Genomic DNA, 26,484 nt, shown 5'->3' on the forward strand with positions numbered 1-26,484 from the left:
CTATACTAATCTCTTCCTACGATTATTTCTACCCTAAACTGTAGACTACTTTGCTTTTATTTTTTAATTTTATTGTTTTTAAAGATTGATTTATTTATGCATACAAGAGCTGGGGCACAGGCCAGAGATGCAGGGGTGGGGGTGGTGAGAGGATCCACCAGAGACAGAGTGGGGAACAGAACAGGCAGATTGACTGAAATACACTGCTGAGGGGAGCAGTGGGTGAGATAGGAGAGGTCTGCTGCGCCATGTGGGTTTCTCCCTGGCCGGCCGGGGATTGAATTTGTGCTGCAGGGGCTGCGGATGGCTTCGTAGTGCGGTGCTTAACCCCTTGAGCCACCAGGGAGGCCCCTACTTTGCTTTTAAAGTAAAGTTTCCCTTTTGACTTTTCAGAGGCTTCTCCCCACCTTTTGTTTTCTTCTTGTTTGGCGTTTATCACTCTGGGTTTTTGAAGCTTAATTTGCTAGGTAATATTAATATTTTTATATATTTAAACAACTAATTTAATACCTTTATTAATAGGTAAGGCTGTCTTCAAAGGAACCAAATCAAAAAGATGATGGCGTTTTTAAGGCTCCTGCACCACCACCCAAAGTGATTAAAACTGTGACAATACCTACCCAACCCTACCAAGATATTGTTACTGCACTGAAATGCAGAAAAGAAGACAAAGAAGTAAGCAGACTTACACAGTTTTATTGCATATGGATAGATTTTTGTATGTAATGTTTAGCTTTTCAGCTGTCTTGAACAAGTATCAGTACACAGATAATCACATTTTTTAAATCATAAACTTATTGTGTCCTACCACTACAAATATTTTTTAGACATTTCATCTGATTGACATTAAGGAACTATTTTATATACATGTAAATAAAGTATATGTGCTGTTCATAATTACAAAAGAGTTGGACTTATTTTTTGTTGGCAGTTATATACTGTTGTCCAGCATGTGAAGCACTTCAATGATGTGGTGGAATTTGGTGAAAATCAAGAGTTCACTGATGACATTGAGTACTTGTTAAGTGGCTTAAAGAGCACTCAGCCTCTAAACACACGTTGCCTTAGGTAAGATCTTATGTTTATATTTGATAATATATGCTTGCTATATATATCTCATTAAAAATATTCAGCTGGATAGAACCATTTATGATTTTGTTATCATGGATGTAGTTTATGGCCTGTCATAGTCAGTTAAAATGTGTTTACTTATATAGAACATGATGCTACATGAATAAAGAAAATTTGGGTGACCTGTAGCCTTTTAGCATAGTAGTCTTCAGTTTTCCAGATGCTTAAAAAAAAGTGTTATGCTAAAGAATCTTTAAGTTCTCTTTCAGCCCAAATTTCTGGTCATGAAAGGGATAAATTAGTTTAAATATGTTGATTTAATTATCCAATCAGTTGAATCTATCCAAATATGATTTGTAATTTTCTTGTGACCAAACATTATAAAAGGTAGATGATTTGTGCTTTTTTTAATGGTGGTAATAAGGCATAATCTAAAGATGATCATGTAAATATAATTACTTGTATTTTTTAATAGGGCATACCAAATCACATTAGTAAATTCTTAATTTCTTTTGCCTGCGATTTTTATATTGTGATTTGTATGGGCAATGCTTTAAACCCTCCCCCCCCCCATTTGCTTGGTTTTGTATTGGGCAAACAAACTAATGCACTAGCTATTTTCAGTCCCTCTAATCTAGTGTATTTTTCTTCTAGTGTTATTAGCTTGGCTACTAAATGTGCCATGCCCAGTTTTCGAATGCACCTGAGAGCACATGGAATGGTAGCAATGGTCTTTAAAACATTGGATGATTCCCAGCATCATCAGGTATTTTTAAGTTTCTGAAATTGAGAAGCATTATTTAAAAGTTCTAGTCTATTTGGCTATCAAAAAATATCTTCATTGGATATTAATTTGTAATATTTCCTAATTAAGTTAGTTTTATTCATTAAATATGTAAAGCTTAATGCCATAAGTTTTGTGGCTTTTTTAAAAGATTTATTTATTTATGCATACAAGAACTGGAGTATAGGCCAGAGATGCAGGGGGCGCGGGAGGGGGAGATGACTCTCCAAAGACAGAATGGGGAGCAGAACAGGTGAATGTACTGAAATACACTGCTGAGAGGGGAGCAGTGGGCCAGACAGGAGAGGTTTGATGTACCATGTGGGTTAGCTACCTGGCCAGGCATCAAACTCGTGCTGCAGTGGCTAGTGATAGCTTATAGTGCTGAGACTTAACCCCTGGGCCACCAGAGAGACCCTATGCCATAAGTTTTTACTTAAAAAAATACTTAAGATTGGGCTTCCCGGTGGCGCAGTGGTTGAGCGCTGGGTTGCGAAGCTGCCGTTGACCTCTGCGGCGCCGGTTCGATCCCCGGCTGCTCCCCGGCCACCAGAGGAGGGTCCCACATGGCGCGCAGACCTCTCCTGCCGCCCGCTGCTCCCCTCAGCAGTGTACTTCGGTCCTTCAGCCTGCTCTGCTCCCCGCTCTGGCTCTGGTGAATTCTCTCACCCTCCCGCGCTTCTGACTGTACCCAGTGCATGTATAAAAACAAAACAAACAAACAATAAATAAATAAAAAAAAAAAATACTTAAGATTATTTTCTCAGACCGCTAATATACCTACTATACTAGCGATTTAATTCTGTTAACATTGATCCTTTTAATTGCAAAGTACTATGGAAAATCTTTTAGTATTTGATATTTACAGTGTGGAAAAATGGCTTTGAAATACAGCCTTAATTTTTTTTTTTCCTATAACATTTTATCTGGATGTAGAATCTAGGACATAACCCACTGTGAAAAGGAATAAATTCCTCATTTTCCATTATAACTGTCTTCTAAATTTTAGGCAGTAAAAATAATAATTTTGAAAGTAGAAGAAAATAGGCAGTGATCAAAAGGGGTATTTTGAGATAACTTGATTACCTTTTTGTTCAAGGAAGTTATGTTCCCAATACAGATTAAATGACATAATGCAGTAATGAGTCTGAATGAGGTAACTCCCATTACCACGTTTTATAGCATCTACAGAATAATGAGGGAGAAAACATGGGAGCTAAAATTAAACTTCTTTGTTTTATACTTATGAGAGGACCAATGTGTTCTGGAGGGCAGTGGATCTCCCATGGCCTATATTGAGACATCTTAATTTCCAAAAATAATTTTTGTATAAACATTAATTAACTAGTCTAAACTTTTCCTACTTTTTTTTTTTTTTAAAGATTTATTTATTTATTTATACAAGCACTGGGTACAGTCAGAAGCGAGGGAGGGTGAGAGAATTCGCCAGAGCAGGGAGCAAAACAGGCAGAAGGACTGAAGCACACTGCTGAGGGGAGCAGTGGGCGGCAGGAGAGATCTGCGCGCCATGTGGGACCCTCCTCCAGTGGCCCGCCCTCTCACCCTCCCGCGCTTCTGACTGTACGCAGTGCTTGTATAAATAAATAAATATTTAAAAAAACTAAATGTTTTTTTAAAAAGTATATTAATAATTTTTTAAATTAGTTGGTTCAAACAGACTTGATTCATTTATTTTAAAGATTTATCTATCTATCTATCTATCTATTTATTTATTTATTTATTTATTTATTTATTTATTTATTTATACAAGCACTGGGTACAGTCAGAAGCGCAGGAGGGTGAGAGAATTCACCAGAGCGGGGAGCAGAGCAGGCAGAAGGACCGAAGTACACTGCTGAGGGGAGCAGCGGGCGGCAGGAGAGGTCTGCGCGCCATGCGGGACCGTCCTCTGGTGGCCGGGGAGCAGCCGGGGATCGAACCGGCACTGCAGAGGCTGCGGGCAGTTTCGCAACCCAGCGCTCAACCGCTGCGCCACCGGGGAGGCCTTCATTTATTTTAAAGAAAGTGGTCCATGTGTTAATTTGATCATCCAAGGTTTATATACTATATCCTACAGTTTATAAAAACTCACTATTTTGCAGAAAGTAATAGCTAAATTGTGGGGAAAGATTTTAAAACATTCAGTTTATTGATTTAAAAAAAACTGAGATTTGATTTTATTATATCATAAGTATTAGATACACGTATTATAGTAGGATATATATTTTGTAAAGTTTTTTGTTTTTAAAGATTTATTTATTTATGCATACAAGAGCCAGGGAATAGGCCAGTGTTGCAGGGGGTGAGAGGATTCACCAGAGACAGAGTGGGGAACAGAACAGGCAGACTGACTGAAATACACTGCTGAGCGGAACATTGGGTAAGACAGGAGAGGTCTGCCTTGCCATGTTGGTTTCTCTCTGGCCCGCCAGGGATCGAACTCATGCTGCAGAGGCTGCGGACTGCCTCATAGTGTGGTGCTTATGCCTTGCGCCACCGGAGAGACCCTATATTCTGTACAATTTTTACTTAACTCAGAATGGCCAAAGATATGTAATTCTACTTACACTCTCCTTGCTTTGGGGTGTTCTTATGGGGAAGGTTTCTAGGAAGGAAAATTTTAAGCAAGTGATTATTTAATCTATGTTTCCTTAGACTATTGTAAAAGGGGGAAATTTTACTGAAAACATTTTCAGCATGTGCACAAATGTCAAAACGATGGTCTTATTTTTGAAATTGTCACTAATTGCTTTATATTACCCTTTTTTTTTTGGGTCTGTTGAAGAATCTCTCCCTTTGTACAGCTGCCCTCATGTACATATTGAGTAGAGATCGTTTGAACATGGATCTTGATAGAGCTAGCCTGGATCTAATGATTCGACTCCTAGAACTGGAACAAGATGCTTCTTCAGCTAAGCTACTGAATGAAAAAGACATGAACAAAATTAAAGAAAAAATTCGCCGGCTATGTGAAACTGTACACAACAAGCATCTTGATCTAGAAAATATAACGGTAGGTTCCTTCTTTCCACTATAAAATGAAAATATTTTAAGAATGTTTTTAATTAGTCATAGCAACTGTGTGACTTTGGGTAAATCATTTAACGTCTCGTAACCTCTCTTAGTTTACAGTGCAGCAAATTCTTGCAGGTTTTCTGCTTATAATTCCTAAACTAGCCCATTTGTATTTAAATTTCTTAACACTAATTTTCTATTGCATTTTGCCTTATCCTTTTTCTAGATTTTTTTTTTAAATGCAGAACCTACATTTAAGCTATTAAGAATTTGAAGTCTTGGGCCTCCCTGATGGCACAGGGGGTTAAGACGCAACCTACGAAGCTGTCTGCAGCCTCTGCAGCACAGGTTCGATCCCCAGCCAGGGATTTGCCCAACATGGCGCAGCAGACCTCTCCTGACTCGCCCGCTGCTCCCCTGAGCAGTGTATTTCGGTCAGTCTGCCTGTTCTGTTCCCTGCTGTCTGTGGTGAATCCTTCACCCCCCCACACCTCTGGCCTGTGCCCCAGTTTTTGTATGCCTAAATAAATAAATCTTAAAAAAAAAATCTTTATTAAAAAAAAAAAAAGAACTTGAACTCTTGCTTACTGTGGGCTTCAGGAATAAAGATTCAGAGGATTTGCAAGAGTCATTTTCAATGAATATTTTCTTACTCTGGAGTGTCTCAAGGTGTCTGATTAACTGCTTCAAAAACCCATGACTCAGAAGAAAGATTTCTGTGCACCTGCCCTCTTTCTTAGAGCACAGTCCCATATAATTGGAGTCATGGCTAGCTGCAGACCTCAACACTCAAAACAACTCCCCATGTTTAAGATGACTTACGTTGCCTTTGTTTGTTTCCAGTTATTTTAGCTTTTTCACTTGTAGAATCAGTAATACCCCAGAGGTTACTAGGCCTGTGAAGATAAAACTATTTAGGGCCTCCCTGGTGGTGCAAGGGGTTATTAAGATGCAACCTATGAAGCTCTCCACAGCCACTGCAGTACGAGTTCGATCTCTGGCCAAGGAGCTACCCACATGGCGCAGCAGACCTCTCCTGACTTGCCCGCTGCTCCCCTCAGCAGTGTATTTCAGTAGATCCCCCTGTTGTGTTCCCCACTTTGTCTCTGGTGAGTCCTCTCACCCACCACAACTCTGACCTGTACCCCAGTTCTTGTATGTATAAATAAATAAATCTTTAAAAAAAAAGAAAAAGAAGATAATTTAAACATTTTTCTAAACTGTTCTTAGTTAACCAAACTGAGGACTGTAGTGTTTGCATCAAAAATGGTAGAATATTTTGTGCTAGCCAGATACGATTTTGGGATGTTGCTCTGTTAAGGTAGAGTAGGGAATTGATTTGGATAGTGTGGGAATTAAGGGGAAAAGCAAGTTAACTTGAAATGGCAAGATACAAAATTGACATGTATTCATTCCTTTCTCTGACTAAAGTAGCTGCCATGATCAGATGGTGGATAAATGGTTCCTCTGTCTCGACAAATTATTTAAATATTGGGAATTTTTATTTACTTGTACTGTTTCTGCAATATATGCTATTTTTAAATGATATAAATAATACATTTGAACCTATAATTTGCTGCATAGCTGAATAAATTTAGCTTTATTTTTTTGCCTCCCATATTCTTCAAATTTTAGATTTTGTCTAGGCATTTGCTATTAAGTGGCATGATAAACCTGTTCATTGACCTTTTCCTCCATGGTTTGTTGAATTTATTAGGATGTCAAATACCAGTGTTGTAACCTTCTTACAACACTTCTTATCTTCTTTTTTTTTTTTTTTTGGTGGGACCCTCGCCAGTGGTTGGGGATTGAACTGGCGCTACAGAGGCTGCGGGCAGCCTCTCAACCCAGCGCTCAACCACTGCGCCACCAGGGGAGACTCACTTCTTACCTTCTTAAATAGTTTACTCACGATTAAAATTAAAACAGTTGCTATTTTTTTTAAGATTTATTTGTTTATTTTAAAGATCTATTTATACATACAAGAGCTGCGGTGTAGGCCAGAGGTGCGGGGGTGGTGAGAGGATTCACGAGAGACACAGTGGGAAGCAGAACAGGTAGATCCACAGAAATACTTGGCTAAGGGGAGCAGCGGGCAAGTCAGGAGAGGTCTGCTGTGCCATGTGGCTCAGCTCCCTGGCCAGGGATCGAACACATGCTGCAGTGGCTGTCGATAGGTTCATAGTGCTGAGACTTAACCCTTGTACCACCAGGGAGGCCCCTAAAAGATTTATTTTTATTTATTTATGCATACAAGAACCGGGGTGTAAGGTGAAGGTGCGGGAGGGTGAGAAGATTCCCCAGAGACAGTGGAAAGCAGAACAGTCAGATTCACAAAAACACACCGCCGAGGGGAGCAGCAGATGAGACAGGAGAGGTCTGCTGTGCCATATGTGGGTCAGCTCCCTGGCTGGGATCAAACTCATGCCTCCATGACTGGTGATAACTTGATAGTGCTGAGACTTTATCCCCTGTGCCACCAGGCTCTAACAGTCCACCCTTGAACCTCTGTTCTAAACAATAACATCAGTACATATTTTATTGAACAGTTAAGTACTTAAATATTTTTTTTAAAGATTTATTTATTTATGCACAAGAGCTGGGGTACAGGCCAGAGATGGGGGGAGGGTGAAAGGATTCACCAGAGACAGAGTGGGGAGCAGAACAGGCAGACTGGCTGAAATACACTGCTGAGGGAAGCAGTGGGCGAGACAGGAGAGGTCTGCTGCACCATGTGGGTTGCTCCCTGGCCGGCCAGGGATTGAACTCGTGCTGCAGAGGCTGCGGATCGCTTCATAGTGCGGTGCTTAACCCCTTGTGCCACCAGGGAGGCCCCCTGTCGGGTACTTTAAATGGTGGATTTTTTCTGTTAAACCAAGCCAGTGTTATAATAATTTCTTCAGCTCAGACTTTTCTGATAAAATTTAAAATTAGTTCACTTCTACTTCTAAAAGTATTTCCTATAATAGAAAAAAAAAAAGTGGGGCAGGTCAAATGCAGTGAACTTTCGTATAGCGAAACAAATGGCTAGAACTTTGCTAAGAGTCAATATTGCTAAGAGTCAGTATTCATTAATGGTGCTTGTGATTTTTTTAGACCGGCCATTTAGCAATGGAGACATTGCTGTCCCTCACTTCTAAACGAGCAGGAGACTGGTTTAAAGAAGAACTGAGACTTTTGGGTGGTCTGGATCACATTGTAGATAAAGGTATTGTATGCATGCTTATAATATTTTAATATACTATTTAAAGCCTGAAGAAAATAATTTTATTTAAATAATTCAGTAATAATTGTCCTTTTGTAGAAATCCTGTGTCAGCTTTTAATTTAAGATGATCTATATATTTTTCTAATCATTTAAAGGAAAGGCCTATAACAATTTGATATTGGGTTTTATGGAAATAAGGTTATAATAAAATGGAATCTCATACATTTTAATATTTCATAGTATAAGCCAGAATAAAGTTCTGAGAGGTTCTAGCATATGTACTCACAATTTTTAATGTAATTTAAGCTTAGGTAAGTGTGGAGATGATGAATATACTAACATTTATCCATTTCATTTTTCCTAGTGAAAGAATGTGTAGATCACTTAAGTAGAGATGAGGATGAAGAGAAACTAGTAGCCTCACTCTGGGGAGCAGAGAGATGTTTACGAGTTTTGGAAAGTGTAAGTATGGACAGCTACTTGTTTTGATTTTGGTTCCCAAGTTTTATTCACAAACTCATACAAAATATTCCAGATAAATGAGCTTTAATCTTCATCTTCCTCCTCTTTATCCTGGTTAATCTGGAAATAATGTAATTTGTAACCTCCTTGCTGTTGGCAGGTACATCTAACCAATCACACAAGTGATTATTCTTCAGATACTCTTTTTTTGGTGAGATAATTTCAAAAACCTTTTAGAAAAAGGCACCTCAGAAGTTACAGTGATCTTGTTCTTGCTTTAGTCAATGGTCACACCCCTCCACTGCTTTCCCTTTCACTTTGATTCTCTCCTGAAGTAACTGCTCAAAATTGACAACATGCATGATTCATTTTCAAGGGTGGGTGTAATCAAGGGTGCACTTTAGAACCTGCTTTTTTTTTCCTTTTGTCCCTTTGTCACAGTTTTTTCATGGACCCCCATGGTAGCAGTGGAGGCAGAAAGGGTTGGACAGCTATTTGGGGAAAATAATCTTAATCATGACTGAGTTTGTGTGAGACTGCCAAATATTTTCACATTGGTTAATCCAAATTGAAATTGTAACACATTCTTTTAGCAACCAATGTTAATGAACAAATTTAATGAGCAGCTTAATTTTGAGAGAATATGCATATTGTTCCATGTGAAAGTCAAGTTTGTTATATTGCAAAATATTAATATTCTTAATGTGTAATTTTGCTTAAATATATTTACTTGTTTGTGAAAAATAATAGTTAAATCTAGTCAGGGTTTTTTTTTTTAAATTAAGGATTTTCTCTATTTAGCTATTTGAGACAGTTTGTAATAAAATTTGACTTTGAAGTATGATACCTGTTATATGTCAAAGTATATTTGTTTTTTGGATAATAGTAATGACTTAACCTGGATCAGCATTGATTAGAATTCAAGCTGTCTCTGAATTTCAGGGTCATAGATTGTGTTACCACATTTTATTTGCTGGGTATTGAAATTGAAATAGCCTGTTCTCTCTTCTAGTATTTCAGTTATATTGGATAACAGATAAAATTTTAATAATTCTGAATGAACCCACTTAGGCACTTTAAAGTATCATTTGCTTATAAATTGGAAACTCTTCTTTTCTTACTTTCAAAGTGGTTGGTAGTTCATTACAGTGAATATTTAGTGTAGAAAATGTTAATTAAGAACAAGCACTTAAAGCAGTGATGTTTTAATTGTGTAATAAATCAGTGGCTCTATTATATTAAATCTAAACATGTGGGTTTTTATTTTCTTAGATATAAAGGGCTGACTTACTCATGTTAGAGAACTAGACATAGTGTTTTATATATGAATGAATGAAAATTATAGATTGCCACACATCATTTCAAATTTTCACTTTTAGGTAACGGTGCATAATCCAGAGAATCAGAGCTACTTGATAGCGTATAAAGATTCACAACTCATTGTTTCATCAGCTAAGTAAGTTTTCTGAAATATTTTATCTACTTAAAACATTTGGATTGGTCATAAAGTAAAATACAATATGTATGTTATGTAAATATTGTGGATTATATGTAACATTTAAAAATAGAAACTAATGCATATTTTGAATTATTTTTTTAAGATTTATTTATGCATAGAAGAACTGGAGTGCAGGCCAGAGGTTTGGGGAGGGTGAGAAGATTCACCAGAGACAGAGTGGGGAACAGAACAGGCAGACTGACTGAAATACACTGCTGAGGGGAGCAGCGGGCGAGACAGAAGTCTGCTGTGCCATGTGGGCAGCTCTCTGACTGGCAGGGATTGAAGTCGTGCTACAGAGGCTGCAGATAGCTTCACAGTGCTGTGCTTAACCCCTGTGCCACCAGGGAGGCCCAATTTTTAATTATTTTAAACGTGTGTTGCCTATAATAATACGTAAATATATAGAAATGCATATTGTATGACAAGTGTATGTATATATGTATGTGTGTGAAACCTAAAGTAGTGTTTGGCATGTAATTAACACTTAATAGTCCTTATTTTATTATAAATGAACTTTACTAGATCTGGTCTGCACTTTATTTATACCTGTTTTCCCAGACCTGTATCTAGCTTCCCCATTCCACACTCTTCCCCATTTGCCTTGCATGACAGCTGGCCAGTGCTATCACCTCAGTGATGTAAAATTTCCAAATATGTCTGCAGTCCTGGTTCTAGCTTGGTACAACAGCCTCTTTCTATCTTTATCCTATTTTTTGGTGTCTCTGCCCTACTTCTCTGACCTCTAACCTAGCATAAAACTACAGGGAGTTAACCTTTTCCAAATCTCTGCTTTGTAAAAATAAGCCCTAATTCTTATGATTTCTTATTATCTTTAGGTATATGTCCTAAGTCCCTAGAGTAGTATCAAAGGTCCACTACAGTCTAACTCAAGTTTATGGGTTTTTTTTTTTTTAACCTTTTATTTTGGAGAATTTCAAGCATAGACAGAAATAGACAAATTGTATGATAAGCTCCAGTATACATGTCAGTCAGCTTAAATAAGTACCAATCATGGCCATTCTTATCTCCATCTGTAATGCTATATATTCCCTGTTCTATATTTTGTAGCAAATTACAGATTTCATATTTCATCTGCAAATATTTGCTTATATAATCTCTAGGAGGACCCTAAAAATATAGTCATAATACCATTTTCATACCATAAAAATTAATCACTTAATATCATATATCTAGACAGTGTTCAAATTTGTAGTAGTCTCTGCTATCTTTAATCTATAAGGTTTTTTCACATCTCTTTTTGTCTTGCATCTTAAATTTTCTGTCATACTGAGTCCCCTTAAAAGCATGTATTCTAATTGTTACCATGTTTTACCTTCCCTTACCAAAAGAATATTCTTACTAGTTAAATCTGTCAGTTTTCAAAATGCCTGTATATATATCAAGATCTCTGACAGGCACCTTTTTAAGAGAAGTTATTTAATACAACAGCCCTATTGTAGTAGAGATGGTAGTAGATGGTACTATATGGTAGTAGAGATCAGAATTAGATGTGTTTGATAGAGCATTCATCTGACTTTCACACACATACATATATATGTTTCAATAGAACCCTGGTAAATATAGGGATCCCATATTGCAAGATTAATATATCCCTGTCATTCTCCCTTGCATTTCCCAACCAAAACCACAAGTTAGCACCATCCCATATAAGGCACTTAACAACAAAAGCATGGTAATTCTGGCCAGCATCCCCAACCATCCTAATGATTTATTTTAGAATAGACAGGAGGAACACTTCATGTCTACTAAAGGGTACGTTTTGCTCTAATCAAAGGATATGTTTTCAAGAGCAGCTAGAGGGTGATTTACATATAGTACAGTTTTCATTAAGGGTTTCCTGTGGTATAAAATACAGAAAAAATCAGTTGACACAATCAATTTACCTTCTCTCTCATAGATTTTATCTTTTAATTTATGGACTTGGTGATTTAGAAAGTTTTCAGAAATACTAGATTATTTAAGAATCATGTTTCCTTGTTATTTGGGTTAGCATCTTGAGAATTCTTGGGTGCACCTAATAGGCTTGTGTGGCTGGCTAGGAAACAAGCTAACTGACCTCATGTTAAAAAACATGATTTGCATTAATGCTTATAAAATGTTTAATACCTGTTTATACAAGGTCATTTTATTATGAAATAATAATAGTATATATAATATTCTACCTGCTAAGCACTTGCATTCTATTTTTGTTTTAAAGATTTATTTATTTATGCATACAAGAACTGGGGTACAGGCCAGAGGTGCGGGGGGCGGGGCGGTGAGAGAGAGGGTTCACAAGAGACAGAGTGGGGAACAAAATAGGCGAGTTGACTGAAATACACTGCTGGAGGGGAGCAGCGGGCTGCGGATATCTTCATAATGCTGCAACTTAATCCCTTGCCCTACCAGGGAGGCCCCAAAACACTTGCATTCTAAATGAAAAAAGCATGTAAATGAAATTCAGAAGTGTCCAGTGTTAGCTCTTAAAGATTTCACCTTGTTTGGGGAGGGGTTGTGGTAGGTCTGTTGTGTTGGAGAGATTGGTAAAATGGGGAACAACTCATGGGAAATAAGGAGCCGACTAATAGTAGAGTAGGTAGTATAGATATAAACTTTTGCATCCATCATTTTTAAAATTGCTTAGAAAATTTAAAATTGTGTTTTTCCTAAATCAAATTTACTACCCAGTGTGGTATTAGACATACTTGGTATATAGCTGACTTGTTAATACATTAGAATTTCTGGAAAACAAAAATGATTTTGATAGTATTTATTACAAATTAAAAAAAAAACTATTATCTAAGTAAAAATAAGTTCTTAGTATAGTTATTTTTTTGTTTAGCTTAACAGTCTTAATTTTTGTTTTCTCTTTAGAGCATTACAACATTGTGAAGAATTGATTCAGCAATATAACCGAGCTGAGAATAGTATATGTTCACCTGACAGTAAGTCTCTGCCTCACCAGAATGTAACTAACCACGTGGGCAAAGCAGTGGAAGATTGCATGAGGGCCATCATTGGGGTGTTGCTCAATTTAACCAATGATAATGGTAAGTCATTTTTTCATTATATTCTCATTGAAAGATTGCATAGTAGAAGTAAAAGCAAATTATTTCTATTTGTATCTTTTTCCTTGTAATTATTCATATATGAATTTAACTGCTCATAGAATTTGCTATTTTTAGAATCAGTTTAGAGCCATTTGATATTTTTAGCTTGACTTTGAAATATTATAGTTCTAACAGTGTATTTCACTAAAGGAATACTAACACATTTTCTAACTTTAATATTCATTTTATTTTGATTTAATTTATTTTATTTTTTGTGGGACCCTTGCCGGCGTCCGGGGATCGAATTGGTGCTGCAGAGGCTGCGGGCAGCCTCGCAACCCAGCGCTTAACTGCTGCACCACGAGGGGAGGCCCTTAATACCCATTTTAATAAATAGTTGTTGTGACAAAGAAAAATGAAAACAGCTTTTATACTCTTCCCATTCTTTGTTTCAGAGTGGGGCAGCACTAAAACAGGAGAACAGGATGGCTTGATTGGCACAGCAATGAACTGTGTGCTTCAGGTTCCAAAGTACCTACCTCAGGAGCAAAGATTTGATATTCGAGTGCTGGTGAGTTGAAGTGACTTTCAGAAATGCATGCTTGAACCTAGTAAAATGATGAGAATGTCTTTTTTGCCTTGAAGAGTCAGTTGTTTGATGTATGTTTCAGTGGGTTCCTTATGAACATACCTCTTACTGTACTAAAGAAAGCCATGACAGGGCCAATGTAAAAAATAAAAAGAAGGTAACTAACAGGGATTAAAAAGTAAATCTTTTTTTTTTTTAAGATTTATTTATTCATGCATACAAGAACCAGGGTACAGGCCAGATGTGTGAGAGGAGGGTGAGAGGATTCATCAGAGACAGAGCAGGGAACAGAACAGGCAGGCTGACTGAAATACATCGCTGAGGTGAGCAGCAGGCGAGACAAGAGAGGTCTGCTGTGCCATGTGCGTATCTCGCCGGTTGGCTGGAATCAAACCCATGCTGCAGAGGCTGCAAACGGCTTCACAGCACTGCGCTCAACTGCCTGCGCCACCAGTGGTGGCCCAAAAATTAAATCATTTTAAAAAAAGATTTAATTATTTCTTTATACATAAAAGAACTGGGGTGTAGCGGGTGAGACTTTTCACCAGAGATAATAGGCAGGGGAGCAGAATTGGCAGATCTACTGAAACATACTGCTAAGGGGGTACTGGGGCTAGACAAGAGAGGTCTGCTGTGCCATATGTGGATTAGCTCCCTGGCTGGGGATGGAACTGAGGCCATCACGTGCCCTCTCGGTGACAGTGCTAGACACTTAATCCCTATGCCACCAGGGAGGCCTAAAAATTAAATCATTCTTTTGGAAGGCTACAGTCATACATGATGACTTTGAACCAGTTTTTTGTTTATAGAACAGATAATAGGTTTCTAACTACCACTGAAAGTTATGCATTTTGTACTCATTTGCTTTTAATTCTCTTTAATTTTTTGTAGGGTTTAGGTCTACTGATTAATCTAGTGGAGTATAGTGCTCGGAATCGGCATTGTCTTGTCAACATGGAAACATCGTGTTCTTTTGATTCTTCCTTTTGTGGTGGAGAAGGAGATGATAGTTTAAGGATAGTAGGACAAGTTCATGCTGTTCAGGCTTTAGTTCAGGTAAGCAATAACTTAACACCTTTGATTTGTTGTACCTGTCCAATTTCTTTATCAATTATACCTTCTTTTCCTCCCTCTTCCCCTCCTGCACCAGTCAGCGATCTTAGGTAAACTGGGTTATAGTGTGCCATTATTTTACTCTGCTAGTTGTCTTCAACTGTGTAATGACTCATTAGGCATTGTTAACAAAAAGCAGAAGGCATATTTATGTCTCACAAATAGATCATTAGCAACAAATTAGGACTCAGTCTCTAGCTCCATCCCATCCAGATAAATTCCTCCAATATATACTATCTGATCTGTGCCTGGACTATGAGTAATTTCCTGACTTAGGAATTATGTCAGAATATACACACTTAAAATTCATGTCCCCATCTTTTCCCACCCCGATCACCAAACACACACCACCACATCTCCAGTATTATTTATTTATTTTTTAAAGATTTATTTATTTATACATACAAGAACTGCAGTACAGGCCAGAGGTGTGGGAGGTGAGCGGATTCACAGAGTGGGGAGCAGCACAGGTAGACTGACTGAAATACACTGCTGAGGGGATCGGCGGGCAAATCAGGAAAGGTCTGCTGTGCCACATGTGTCAGCTCCCTGGCCAGGGATCGAACTCGTGCTGCAGTGGCTAAGGATAGCTTCATAGAGCTGCGTCTTAACCCCTTGTGCCATCAGGGAGGCCCCACATCTCCAATTTTACTTCCCCACCAAAATCTGTATATGTCCTTGTATCTTGACAATGTTGGGCATTAAAATTTTTGCCCATTTAGTGGGTTCCTAGCTACCTTTGTCACTTCCTTAAGTGATAGTTTGTACCTGTTTAGAAGCAGTAAGGAACCATCCCATTCATTGTTTCCAAAGCCATTACCAACCTGTTCACCCTTTTTATTTTTAAAACCTGTACTGCTGTCTTCAGAAACAGCTTCATTGTTTTGAGTCATGAGTAGCCCATCAACTTCTCAAACATTTTGATCTCATTACTTTATATTCTTAAAAACGGTTAGGAATCCCAAGAACTTTTGCTTTCTATTGATATTTACTGAATTAGAAATTAAAACTGAGGTAATTATAAAACAGAGGCACTTGTTTTGTTACCCATTGAAGCGATAAGTCAGTTGACTTCTTTAATACTATTATGAATATAATTTTGACCTCACAGATTTCTTGAAAGGAGCGCCAGAAACCCTGGGAATTTCTTGAGCCAACTTTAAGAAATTTTGCATTATATAAAGCTTAAATTTATTTTTTAAGAGTATTAAACTTTATATACAAACTCTTCTATATAACAAGCAAATCTTTGAGTTCTACTTGGCATTTAACTTTCAGATATTTGTATTTAACCCCAAATCATAACAGTGAGTATATTAAATGTTTTCTGTATTTCAACACTATACCAGCAGAGAGGGAAGGAAAAGGGAAAATGAAGTAAGTGAAGACAAGGGATTTGGTGTGTTCCCTGTTGACTAAGAGTTTTTAATGTGAACTTTCACTGACAGTTATACTTCCATTGTCAGTACCAGTTGAGCTACAGTTCTGGGTTTTTCTCTGAGACCTTTCCTTCTTATTTTTACTGATTGTTGTTTATCTTTTTGAATTTCTTTCAATGAAGTCATGTTCCTTTTCCCCAATGTTAAATAGTTTTACTCAATGTTCTTTCTTCCTTCCAGTCTGCTCATGAAATTTTTTTTAATCAAGTCTGTTTTTTTTTTTTGTTTGTTGTTTTTTTTTGTTTTTTGTTTTTTTGCCTTGAATTTCCTGTCATATTCAAATTAAGGGGCAAACAGTATTAAGACTTTCATTTTTACAAACAATGCCTGCATCATTGGTAGATACACTTAACTTGATTCACTCTCAGTAGCACTTACACTTTGGTTTTGGTCTCTAATAGGATCTAGAGCACGGGCTTTTACTGGTACCCTTTTTACTAGACAGCATGCTTCTTAGAGCTATTGATGCTTAAAAGCAAACAACCTTTTATTTGGGTACACACATGTTGATTGATGATCTTCTCTTTTTAATGATCTTCAAAAATAATTTTTATCAGCTATTCCTTGAGCGAGAGCGAGCAGCCCAGTTGGCAGAAAGTAAAACAGATGAGTTGATCAAAGATGCTCCCACCACTCAGCATGATAAGAGTGGAGAGTGGCAAGAGACAAGTGGAGAAATACAGTGGGTATCAACCGAAAAGACTGATGGTACAGAAGAGAAACAGAAGAAGGAGGAGGATGATGAAGAACTTGACCTCAATAAAGGTATAATTATTTTGAGTGGTGTATTCAAATTGAAAATAATGGTTTGATTTTATTTTCTCCTAAACATACTTTATGTGTTGTCATAATCTTGCTATTTTTCTGGTGCCTCTAAAGTGCTGACAAGCTTTGAAATTACAGTGCTCATAGGTGTTCTTTGCTGGCTTCTCAAAAGTGAGGGGAGGCACATATATAGGTCTGCCTAACCAAGTCACTTTTCCTCCTGGACCAGCCTTTATTTACTCATCTCTAAAGAGAAGTGACTGAACAATATGACTGTTAAAGGCAAACAATTTTGAAATTTTGAGAGTCTTTTATTTTTCCCTTACTTCATGAACAGGTATATTTGTCATAAACTACAGTAATACTTCTGAAATGGCATATAGTAGGTGGCAAACACAGTAAGGAATACACTAAAGGTAATGTCTTCATTAATCAAACATTACTATTGTACAGAATGGTATTCCGAATGGTATACTTGATTTCATACCAATTCTACACAAAAGCCATTTGTAAGATATTACTGAAGTTTCAAAGTTGAAGTAATATGTTCAGCCTTACCCAACTAGGAAGCAACCTCCAGCATTGCTTGATTCTGAGTCTAATCTTTTTGTCTTATAGATAACCAACTTAGCTCAGTTTTCACATGGTCTTCCCTTTTTTTATGAAGCCATCAGTCATACTAGGATTAGGACTCATCCTAATTATCTCATTTAAACTACCTCTTTAAAGATCTTCCCCAGGCACCGCAGACTTCTCCTGTCGTGCCCGCTACTCCCCTCAGCAGTGTATTTTGTCAGTCTGCCTGTTCTGTTCCCCACTCTGTCTCTGGTGAATCCTCTCACCCTCCCACACATCTGGCCTGTACCCTGGTTCTTGTATAAATAAATAAATCTAAAAAATGGCACTTCCCCAGTGGTGCAGAGGTTGAGCGCTGGGTTGTGTCTGCAACGTCAGTTTAATCCCCAACCACAGGGTGAGCATCCCACATGGCGCACAGACCTCTCCTGCCACCCGCTGGCTGCTCCCCTCAGCAGTGTATTTCGTCAGTCTGCCTGCTCTGCTCTGCTCTCCACTCTGCCTCTGGTGAATTCTCTCACCCTCCCGCGCTTCTGTCTGTACCCAGTGCTTGTATAAATAAAATCTTTAAAAATAAATAATAAACAAACAAATGAATAAATAAAGCTCTTTGCCAAATGATATCATATCCTGAGGTGTACTGGAGGGTAGGAGGTCAGCATATGAATTGACGGTAGGAAGGAGGAGCCAGTTCAGCCCATAAGATAAATTTCATGTACTATAAAATCCACCCTTTTTTAAATTATTTTATTTTATTTATTTTTACTTTGTTTTTTTATTATAAATTTTATTTTTATATTCCCCATACAATTACAACCCCTTTATTTTGACCCCAATCCCTCCCCTTCCTGCCCCCCACCTCCATAGAGTGTCTCTGGTTCATAGTTGTTTGTTGATTTTGATTTTTACTTTCTTATAATTATTCTTTTCCCTGGTCCCTTATTTAAATTTTCTAGATTCCTGCTATGAGTGAGACCATCCAGTATTTTTCTTTTTCTTTCTGGCTTATTTCACTGAGCATGATCCCTTCCAGCGCCATCCATGTTGCTGCAGATTGCATGTGTTTATCTTTTTTGAATGCTGAGTAATATTCCATGGTGTATATGTACCACATCTTCTTGATCCAGTCATCCATTTTTGGGCATTTGGGTTGTTTCCAAAGCTTAGCTATTGTAAACAGTGCTGCTATAAACATAGGGGTGCAGGTGCTCTTTGGAATTGATGTTTCTGTGTCCTTTGGGTAAATACCTAGGAGTGGAATTGCTGGATCATATGGAAGCTCTATGTTTAGTAGGTCCAGAAATCTCCACACAGCTCTCCATAGTGGTTGGACCAGTTTGCACTCCTACCAACAGTGCAGGAGAGTTCCTTTTTCTCCACAACCTCGCCGGCATTTGTTGTTGCTAGTTTTTTTTTTTTTTTTTTTTTAAAGATTTATTTTTTTATTTATGTATATAAGAACTGGGTACAGTCAGAAGCGCTGGAGGGTGAGAGAATTCACCAGAGCCAGAGCGGGGAGCAGAGCAGGCAGAAGGACCGAAGGACACTGCTGAGGGGAGCAGCGGGCGGCAGGAGAGGTCTGCGCGCCATGTAGGACCTTCCTCCGGTGGCCGGGGAGCAGCCGGGGATCGAACCGGTGCTGCAGAGGTTGTGGGCAGCTTCGCAACCCAGTGCTCAACCGCTGCGCCACAGGGGAGGCCCGTTGCTAGTTTTTTTAATATGTGCCATTCTCACTGGTGTAAGATGGTATCTCATGGTAGTTTTGATTTGCATTTCCCTGATTACAAGTGATGTTGAACATTTTTTCATATGCCTGTTGGCCATTTGCATTTCTTCTTCAGAGAAGTTTCTTTTTAACTCTTCTGCCCATTTTTTGACTGGATTATTTTCTTTGTTTTTGTTGAGTCTCATCAGCTCTTTGTAGATTTTTATGATCAGTCCTTTATCATTAGTGTTGTGTGCAAAAATGTTCTCCCAGTAGGTGGGGTTTCTCTTTGTTTTGGTTATTGTCTTTTTTGCTGTGCAGAAGCTCTTTAATTTGATATAGTCCCAGCTATTTATCTTTGCCTTCACTATCACTGCTTTGGGTGATGTGTCTGTAAAGATGTCTTTGATGTGCTTATCATGTAGTGTTTCGCCTATATTTCCTTCTATGTGTTTTATGGTTTCAGGTCTTATGTCTAGTTCTTTAATCCATTTTGAGTTGATTTTTGTGTTTGGTGTGAGGTAGTGGTCAAGCTTCATTCTTTTGCATGTAGCGACTCAGTTTTCCCAGCACCATTTATTGAACAAACTTTCTTTGCTCCAATGCATAGTCTTTGCTCCTTTGTCAAAGATTAGTTGACCATAAATCTGTGGGTTTATTTCTGGATTTTCTATTCCATTCCATTGGTCTGTGTGTCTGTTCTTGTTCCAATACCATGCAGTTTTGATGATTATGGCTTTGTAGTATAGCTTGAAGTCTGGGCATGTGATGCCTCAATTCCCTTCTTTTTTTTTTTCAGGAGAGCTTTGGCTATTTGGGGTTTTTTGTGATTCCATATGAATTTCATCAATAATTGTTCTATTGCTTTGAAGAATGACATTGAAATTTTGATTGGAATAGCATTGAATCTGTATATTGCTTTTGGTAGGATGGCCATTTTAATAATGTTTATTCTTCCAATCCATGAGCAGGGGATGTCTTTCCATTTCTTTGTGTCTTCTCTGTTTCTTTTAACAGTGTTTTATAGTTTTCTTTGTATAGGTCCTTTACCTCTTTTGTTAGATTTATTCCCAAGTATTTGATTTTTTTTGTTTCGATAATAAAAGGGATGGTTTTTTGATTTCTTCTTCTTCAGATTTATTGTTTGTGTATAGGAAGGCTACTGACTTTTGCATGTTGAAAATCCACCCTTTTAAAGTAGTATTTGTTGGGCCTCCCCGGTGGCGCAGCGGTTGATCGCTGGGTTGCGAAGCTGCCCGCAGCCTCTGCAGCGCCGGTTCAATCCCCGGCTGCTCCCCGGCCACCAGAGGAGGGTCCCACATGGCGCGCAGACCTCTCCTGCCGCCCGCTGCTCCCCTCAGCAGTGTACTTCGGTCCTTCTGCCTGCTCTGCTCCCGCTCTGGCTCTGGTGAATTCTCTCACCCTCCCGCGCTTCTGACTGTACCCAGTTCATGTATAAACAAACAAAAACAAACAAACAAATAAATAAATAAAACATGCCTCTATTAAAAAAAAATAAAGTAGTATTTGTTATATTTACGAGGTTATCCAACCACTCCCACTAATTTTAGAATTTCTTCGTTACCAAAATAAATCCCATAGCAGCCACTGCTCTTGTTCTCCCTTCCCCTAGTTATTGACAACCACTAATACAAGAATCTGTCTCTGGAATTGTCTATTCTGGATATTGCCTATAAATGAAATAATAGGTTGCCCTTTGTGGCAGACTTCTTTCACTTAGCCTAATGTTTTCATTGTTCATGTTGTAATGTCATTGCTTAATTGGTTTTTTATAGCCACATAATTTTCCTGTGTATGTGTAGAGCACATTTTGTTTAGTCATTAGTTGATGTGCATTTGGGTTGTGTCTACCTTTTGACTTACGAATAATGCTTCTATGAACATTAACGTACAAGTTTTTGTGTGAACATAGGTTCTTAGTTCTCTTGGGTATATATCTAAGAGTGGAATGAATTGCTGATTTGTCAGCTCTTTGTATTATAAGGAACTGCCAAAATGTTTTCTAAAGTAATTTTACCGTTTTCTTCCTGTCATCAAACACTAAAGTTCTAGTTTCTCTTCATCTTTTTAATTTTAGCCTTCCTAGTGGGTGTGAAGTGATAAATCACTTTATTTCTTTATTTGCCACTGCCAGTTCCCTTAAAACGGTATTGAATGTGTTTCCACATGCTTGTTGACCATTTATGTATTTTTGGAGAAATGTACAGATTTTTTGTGCATTTGAGTTGGGTTGTCTTTTTTTTGTTGTTGAGTTGTAAATATTTTTTACATTTTCTAGATACTTGACCCTTATAAAATTACGTCTTTTGTAGATATATTCTTTGTGTGTCATTTTGTGAATTATCTTTTTAATTTCTTGATCTTTTAAGAATTTTATTATTTTAGAGCGCGTATTTAATCCCTGTTTTATTTTGAGTTGTTTGTTAAATTGTGTGGATTTTCAGTTTTCATAGCAGGTTAACTGGTGATTACCAGTTTTTTTTTTTTAAAAGATAATGGACAGAGTTGTTGGTTTCCTGGTTTTTTAATTTATTTTTTGATAAATCTGTTACAATTTGTTTAAATATTCTCAGCCCTTCAGCATGCTGGCAAACACATGGAGGATTGCATAGTGGCCTCATATACAGCGCTGCTTCTTGGGTGCCTCTGCCAGGAGAGTCCAGTAAGTAATAGTTCAGTAATAGTAATAGTTGTGATAGCTTCATGCCATTAACTAATATATTTATTGTTCTGTTTTCCTCTTAAAGTTAAAAACTATTTGGTGAACTTGAAGGGGATACTCCAAAATAAGAATATGTTGGGCTTATATTGGGCTATTGAATGATAAGTGAATTGATAGATGAATCAATTCATATGTAAAAAAAGCATAATATAAAATCTGCACTCATTTTACTTTGGGAAAGTCTCATTTAGTTTAAATGCTTCAGAAGCTTCCCCTTTTCTTATGTCCCCAGATTTTAGGACAACATATTTTTAGTGAACAATCTTAGAAGTGGTTTCCTCTTATTCTTTAAGCACCTTTAACACATTTTTAAATTATATTGAATTAAAACAATTTTTTAAGGCCATATTTTCCTTTTAACAAATTGGCTCCTTCTTTGTACCAATGAAGAGAAACACCTTTATCTCCTCTCCTGATGTTGCTAATAGTCTCCTCATAAATAGATTACCTTTGGGAACTCTGCTTAATTCCTGGGCTACATAATTAAATTCGCCTGTGGAACATGAGTCTGTTTTTTTATTCTGCAAGCAGGTCTGTGAGTATATTAAGTATATTTAAAGTCTGTACTCCTTGCCCTTCCTCTTCTGTCACCCCCAGCTCAAGCACACACACCTCTATTCAATATATTTTATATTATTTGAGGCATTTTTTAAGAGTAAATACACAGAAATGTTTCTTTGTAACTTTTGCCCACTTTGCCTTCCTTTCTGAGGATGGGGTGGGATAAGGAATGAAGATCATACATGCATGGTTGCGTGCAGAATAGGAATTGCATGTTAAACAGGGAGTTCAAGGACCTTGCAGAAATTTGGAACAGGATGTGGGCCAAGACGAACAAACAGTACAGTGCAAGGTGCGAGTTACGTTTCCTGCTGCCTGACCGGTATGTCTTTGTGATCTGTTTCCTCAGATCAATGTGACCACTGTGCGGGAGTATCTGCCAGAAGGGGACTTTTCAATAATGACAGAGATGCTCAAAAAATTCTTGAGCTTCATGAATCTTACTGTAAGTAGTTTCTGTTGTAGTTTTTGTGATTTTAAGTATGTGTGATACATTGTGACAACAGAAGTAAAAATACTGTGGCCGTAGTGTTTGGAAACAAAAATGGTTTCTCTTGATAATTACATTGTTTAAGATAATCGTTGTTGTGACCAAATATGTTGATATTATCAAAGATACATTTTAACTCATGTTTTGAATCATTATTTTAGTAAAGCTAAAAAATAAGCTTTGTTATAATGATTTTTAAAAATTTGTCAAATAATAACTATAACTTACTTCTCCCCCCCTTCAGTGTGCTGTTGGAACTACAGGCCAGAAATCTATCTCTAGAGTGATTGAATACTTGGAACATTGCTAGCTGCTTTACCTTTGCTTCAGGTGCTCGGTATTGCTGGAGCTATTGTTAGACAAAGAAAGAAGTCCTTGAAGATATACCAAGAACATTCATCAGTATCATGTTTGGATTTTTAAGGCCACCTGATTTCTTCGTCATGCGTTCTGCATTTGCTAAATGACAGTTACTACATCAATCTGCAACTATCAAAAATGAGGGAAAAGGTTCAGGCTGTTAACAATTTCCATGCAGTATTTAAATACACTTACTTTGGCAGAGTTTATACTCTCCCCTTGTTCTCTTGCTTTATTCTGGGCAAGTTTTAAGGGGAAAATTTGCTGCTGTTAGTGCAACTGCTGTGTATGTTGAGCCACTGTTGTCATGCCAGCCAGGTGCAAAGGCAGCTTAGCTACTGAGGTATTGAATGTTCTAAGGACATTCTAGACAACAGCTTAGTTCCTTTTTCAGGCTCATTTGCTTTTGCTTTTTTGTTGAATGATTCCAATCGTAAATAAAGCTTTTAATAATTTTGTGAATTTTTTTGTTGTTGTTCCCTGAACTACTACTGTCTATTTAAAATTAGATGGAATCCAAAGACACGAGGGATTAATAGTATATTTTTTTATTCTTGATTTGGTTTGGGTTGTCAGTCTATTTTTCACTCTTAAGACCATGACCATGTTCATTATCATAATGAGTCATAACTATAGATGCAAGAAAGCAAATAACAGTTTGAGGGAATATTATATGAGATGAGCCCTGTTAAAGGCTAAATCAAAAGTAGATAAACCCAGGGTAGTTTACATTTAATGCTATGGGGGGCTGTCGGGTGGGGGGGCTCTTGAAACATTAAGTTTTGAGGGAGAACTCTCTAGATATATTTTCTAATGTTCAGTACAATAAATATAAGGAAGCTAAAACACCAATGTGGATTTCATGTTTCCAGATAACGTGTATATTCTTCTATAGAGTGACAGGATCAAATGCATAAACGCAAAGCCTTAAATTGCTGGTTTAGAGAAGGTCCTTTTTTTTCATTCAGATTCTTAGTTCATAGAAGAGTGTGTTTGGAAAACAGTCATAGAACACACAAGACACATTTTTAATACTAATTTCACAACATCGCAAATTTTTCTTGTTCAGACCACTGGTATACATTTTTCTTTTTATTGATCAGGCCTGAATATAGGCTTTCCAGATACCTATTTCATTAATGCTTTTCAATACCTTTACGGTAGTTATATCATGTTTCTTCATTGGATTTGTAAAACTTGAAGCCATAAAAATATTAGTTTGGTGTGTATTGGGAAAATAACTAAAAGTCTAACTTTTACCCATTTAGACTTTGTTATTTCCTTGTATAAAGTGACAAATCGGGGCTCTTGTTCAGTGCCAGCTGTAGTTTTTTTTTAATACAGTGGCTGCCTTCTATTGTCTTCCTATTTTTGATAATGCAGATTGTTGGGAAATCTATAAGGAAGTAACTGATTCCAGGCAAATTGTTAAAATTGTTCCTACCCACCCTATCCCTACCCATCACCTTTTAAGAGCATAGTATGCCAGTGTAACTTGGGAAAGATTGAGATTGTATTTGCCCTGAGTATAAAAGATAGTTTAGCAAACTATTTTAAAAACATATTGGTAAATAATCGTAAAATTAGATATATTTTGTTATTTTAAAATAAATTGATATTTATTAATCATTGGATTTAGGTAAAGGAGCAGATTTTTGGTAAAATTGACTTGTAGCAGATGGTAAGGAATATTATGAAACATTTGGATGCGAACAATCAGGGCGAACTACATTTTTCTGTTACACTGGTAATCATTTGAGAATTGATTTACCTCAGTGTTTAACAGGTTTTTTTTGTTTCGTTTTGTTTTTTAAATAATTAATTGTCAAGCACTGATAAGAGATGCAGATTTTGGTGAGGGGGGGTGAGAAATCTCACCAATTGCAGTGCATTTGTGTGTTTTTAATCCTCAGAGAACTCTGCATTTTAGGGTACTTGAGGCTGACTTGCAAATTGACTAAAGTTTTAAAAGTAACCTTTTTTTTCATTGTAAATAATTATGTAAATACTACCAATTGGAAATTAGAACAGTAGAGTACTTTTCTGAATCCAATCCTATTTTTATTTTATACAGTATTTCTCAGCTGTGACCTTTGGAGCAAAAGCCAACGGCAGGAAAAAAATAGTTTGTACCAGTTTCATGAAGTATGTCTTTGGGTTTTTGTAAATAATTTTAACTCAAATAAAATTGCTACTTTCAATACATATGTTGTCTTTAACATAAATCTATTGAACTATTTTGGGAGGAGGAAGTCTCATGAAGTTGATACAGCTGGCTAATGGGAAACGTCACTTAATTTTTCACAGCAACATACCTGTAAAACTTTGACCCATTTTTGTTAAAAATTATGTATTTACCCATGTTTTTAATAATACTCATCTGAATATAATGTCAACTTTCAGCAACTCGGGTTCTTTCCTTAGGAATGGTGGGTGGGTTTTTGGTTTGGTAGTTAATATCCCTGGCGTGTAAGTTAACTTTTAGTGGGTATTTTTTGTTTTGTTTTCAGTTTTCTTTGTCAGTCTTAAGCTTTCTGTTTTTACTGCAAATGGGTTCTTCAACCTCTCCTAACTGCTTTTAACCACAAAACTATTCTCCTAGTGTTCCAGCTCCTCTGTTCTCTTATACACACAGATCAAGTCTCTAAGCATGTTTAAGAACACAGGCTATGGATATGAAAACACCTAAATCACACATAGAAATTTGGAATATTAGTGCTGTCACTCCCTTTGACCAAAATACTGAACTAATATTTACTCTTTATTCAACTAGAAAATAGAAATGATTGTCTTAGAGTTGTGAAGATTAAATAAGACAGTGCATATGAAGCATTAACACAGAGTTCCCAGCGTAGTTCTTGGTAAATGGTAGCTTTTACCAAACAATTATGCTTTGGCTTTATCACGAAGCTGTGACTATTTGGACACGTGGGATAATGCCTTTACATGTCACAGGGCATTGAGTTTTCCTTACTTTAACAGCAAATCTCTAAAATTAATTGGTATTACTAATACCTTGGTAGTCACTAATAGAGCAGAGGGGGAAGTAGATC

At 37.2% G+C, this 26,484-nt stretch overlaps 1 protein-coding gene across 4 annotated transcripts in view; it reads left to right on the forward strand.

Moving 5' to 3' along the window:
- WAPL (WAPL cohesin release factor) overlaps positions 1-25,636 on the forward strand; it is a 63,612-nt gene extending 37,976 nt beyond the window's left edge. For 3 of the 4 annotated variants that reach the window (XM_037497930.2, XM_037497933.2, XM_037497931.2), the window contains exons 6-19: positions 523-675; positions 932-1,068; positions 1,726-1,837; positions 4,641-4,868; positions 7,967-8,078; positions 8,442-8,539; positions 9,919-9,995; positions 12,915-13,090; positions 13,546-13,661; positions 14,571-14,735; positions 16,789-16,996; positions 21,872-21,960; positions 22,931-23,026; positions 23,316-23,893. In XM_037497930.2, coding sequence (XP_037353827.1) covers positions 523-675; positions 932-1,068; positions 1,726-1,837; positions 4,641-4,868; positions 7,967-8,078; positions 8,442-8,539; positions 9,919-9,995; positions 12,915-13,090; positions 13,546-13,661; positions 14,571-14,735; positions 16,789-16,996; positions 21,872-21,960; positions 22,931-23,026; positions 23,316-23,381 — 1,833 coding nt within the window. In that variant the 3' untranslated portion in view covers positions 23,382-23,893. Of the gene's footprint in view, positions 1-522; positions 676-931; positions 1,069-1,725; positions 1,838-4,640; positions 4,869-7,966; positions 8,079-8,441; positions 8,540-9,918; positions 9,996-12,914; positions 13,091-13,545; positions 13,662-14,570; positions 14,736-16,788; positions 16,997-21,871; positions 21,961-22,930; positions 23,027-23,315; positions 23,894-25,505 lie in introns of those variants that run through there. The other variant, XM_037497932.2, reaches the window with a different exon arrangement.
- Positions 25,637-26,484: the final 848 nt, after the last annotated feature.

The sequence above is a fragment of the Talpa occidentalis genome, unplaced genomic scaffold (assembly GCF_014898055.3).
Source record: "Talpa occidentalis isolate TD23 unplaced genomic scaffold, MPIMG_talOcc4v2.1 talOcc4.8, whole genome shotgun sequence".
Taxonomy (NCBI): Eukaryota; Metazoa; Chordata; class Mammalia; order Eulipotyphla; family Talpidae; genus Talpa; species Talpa occidentalis.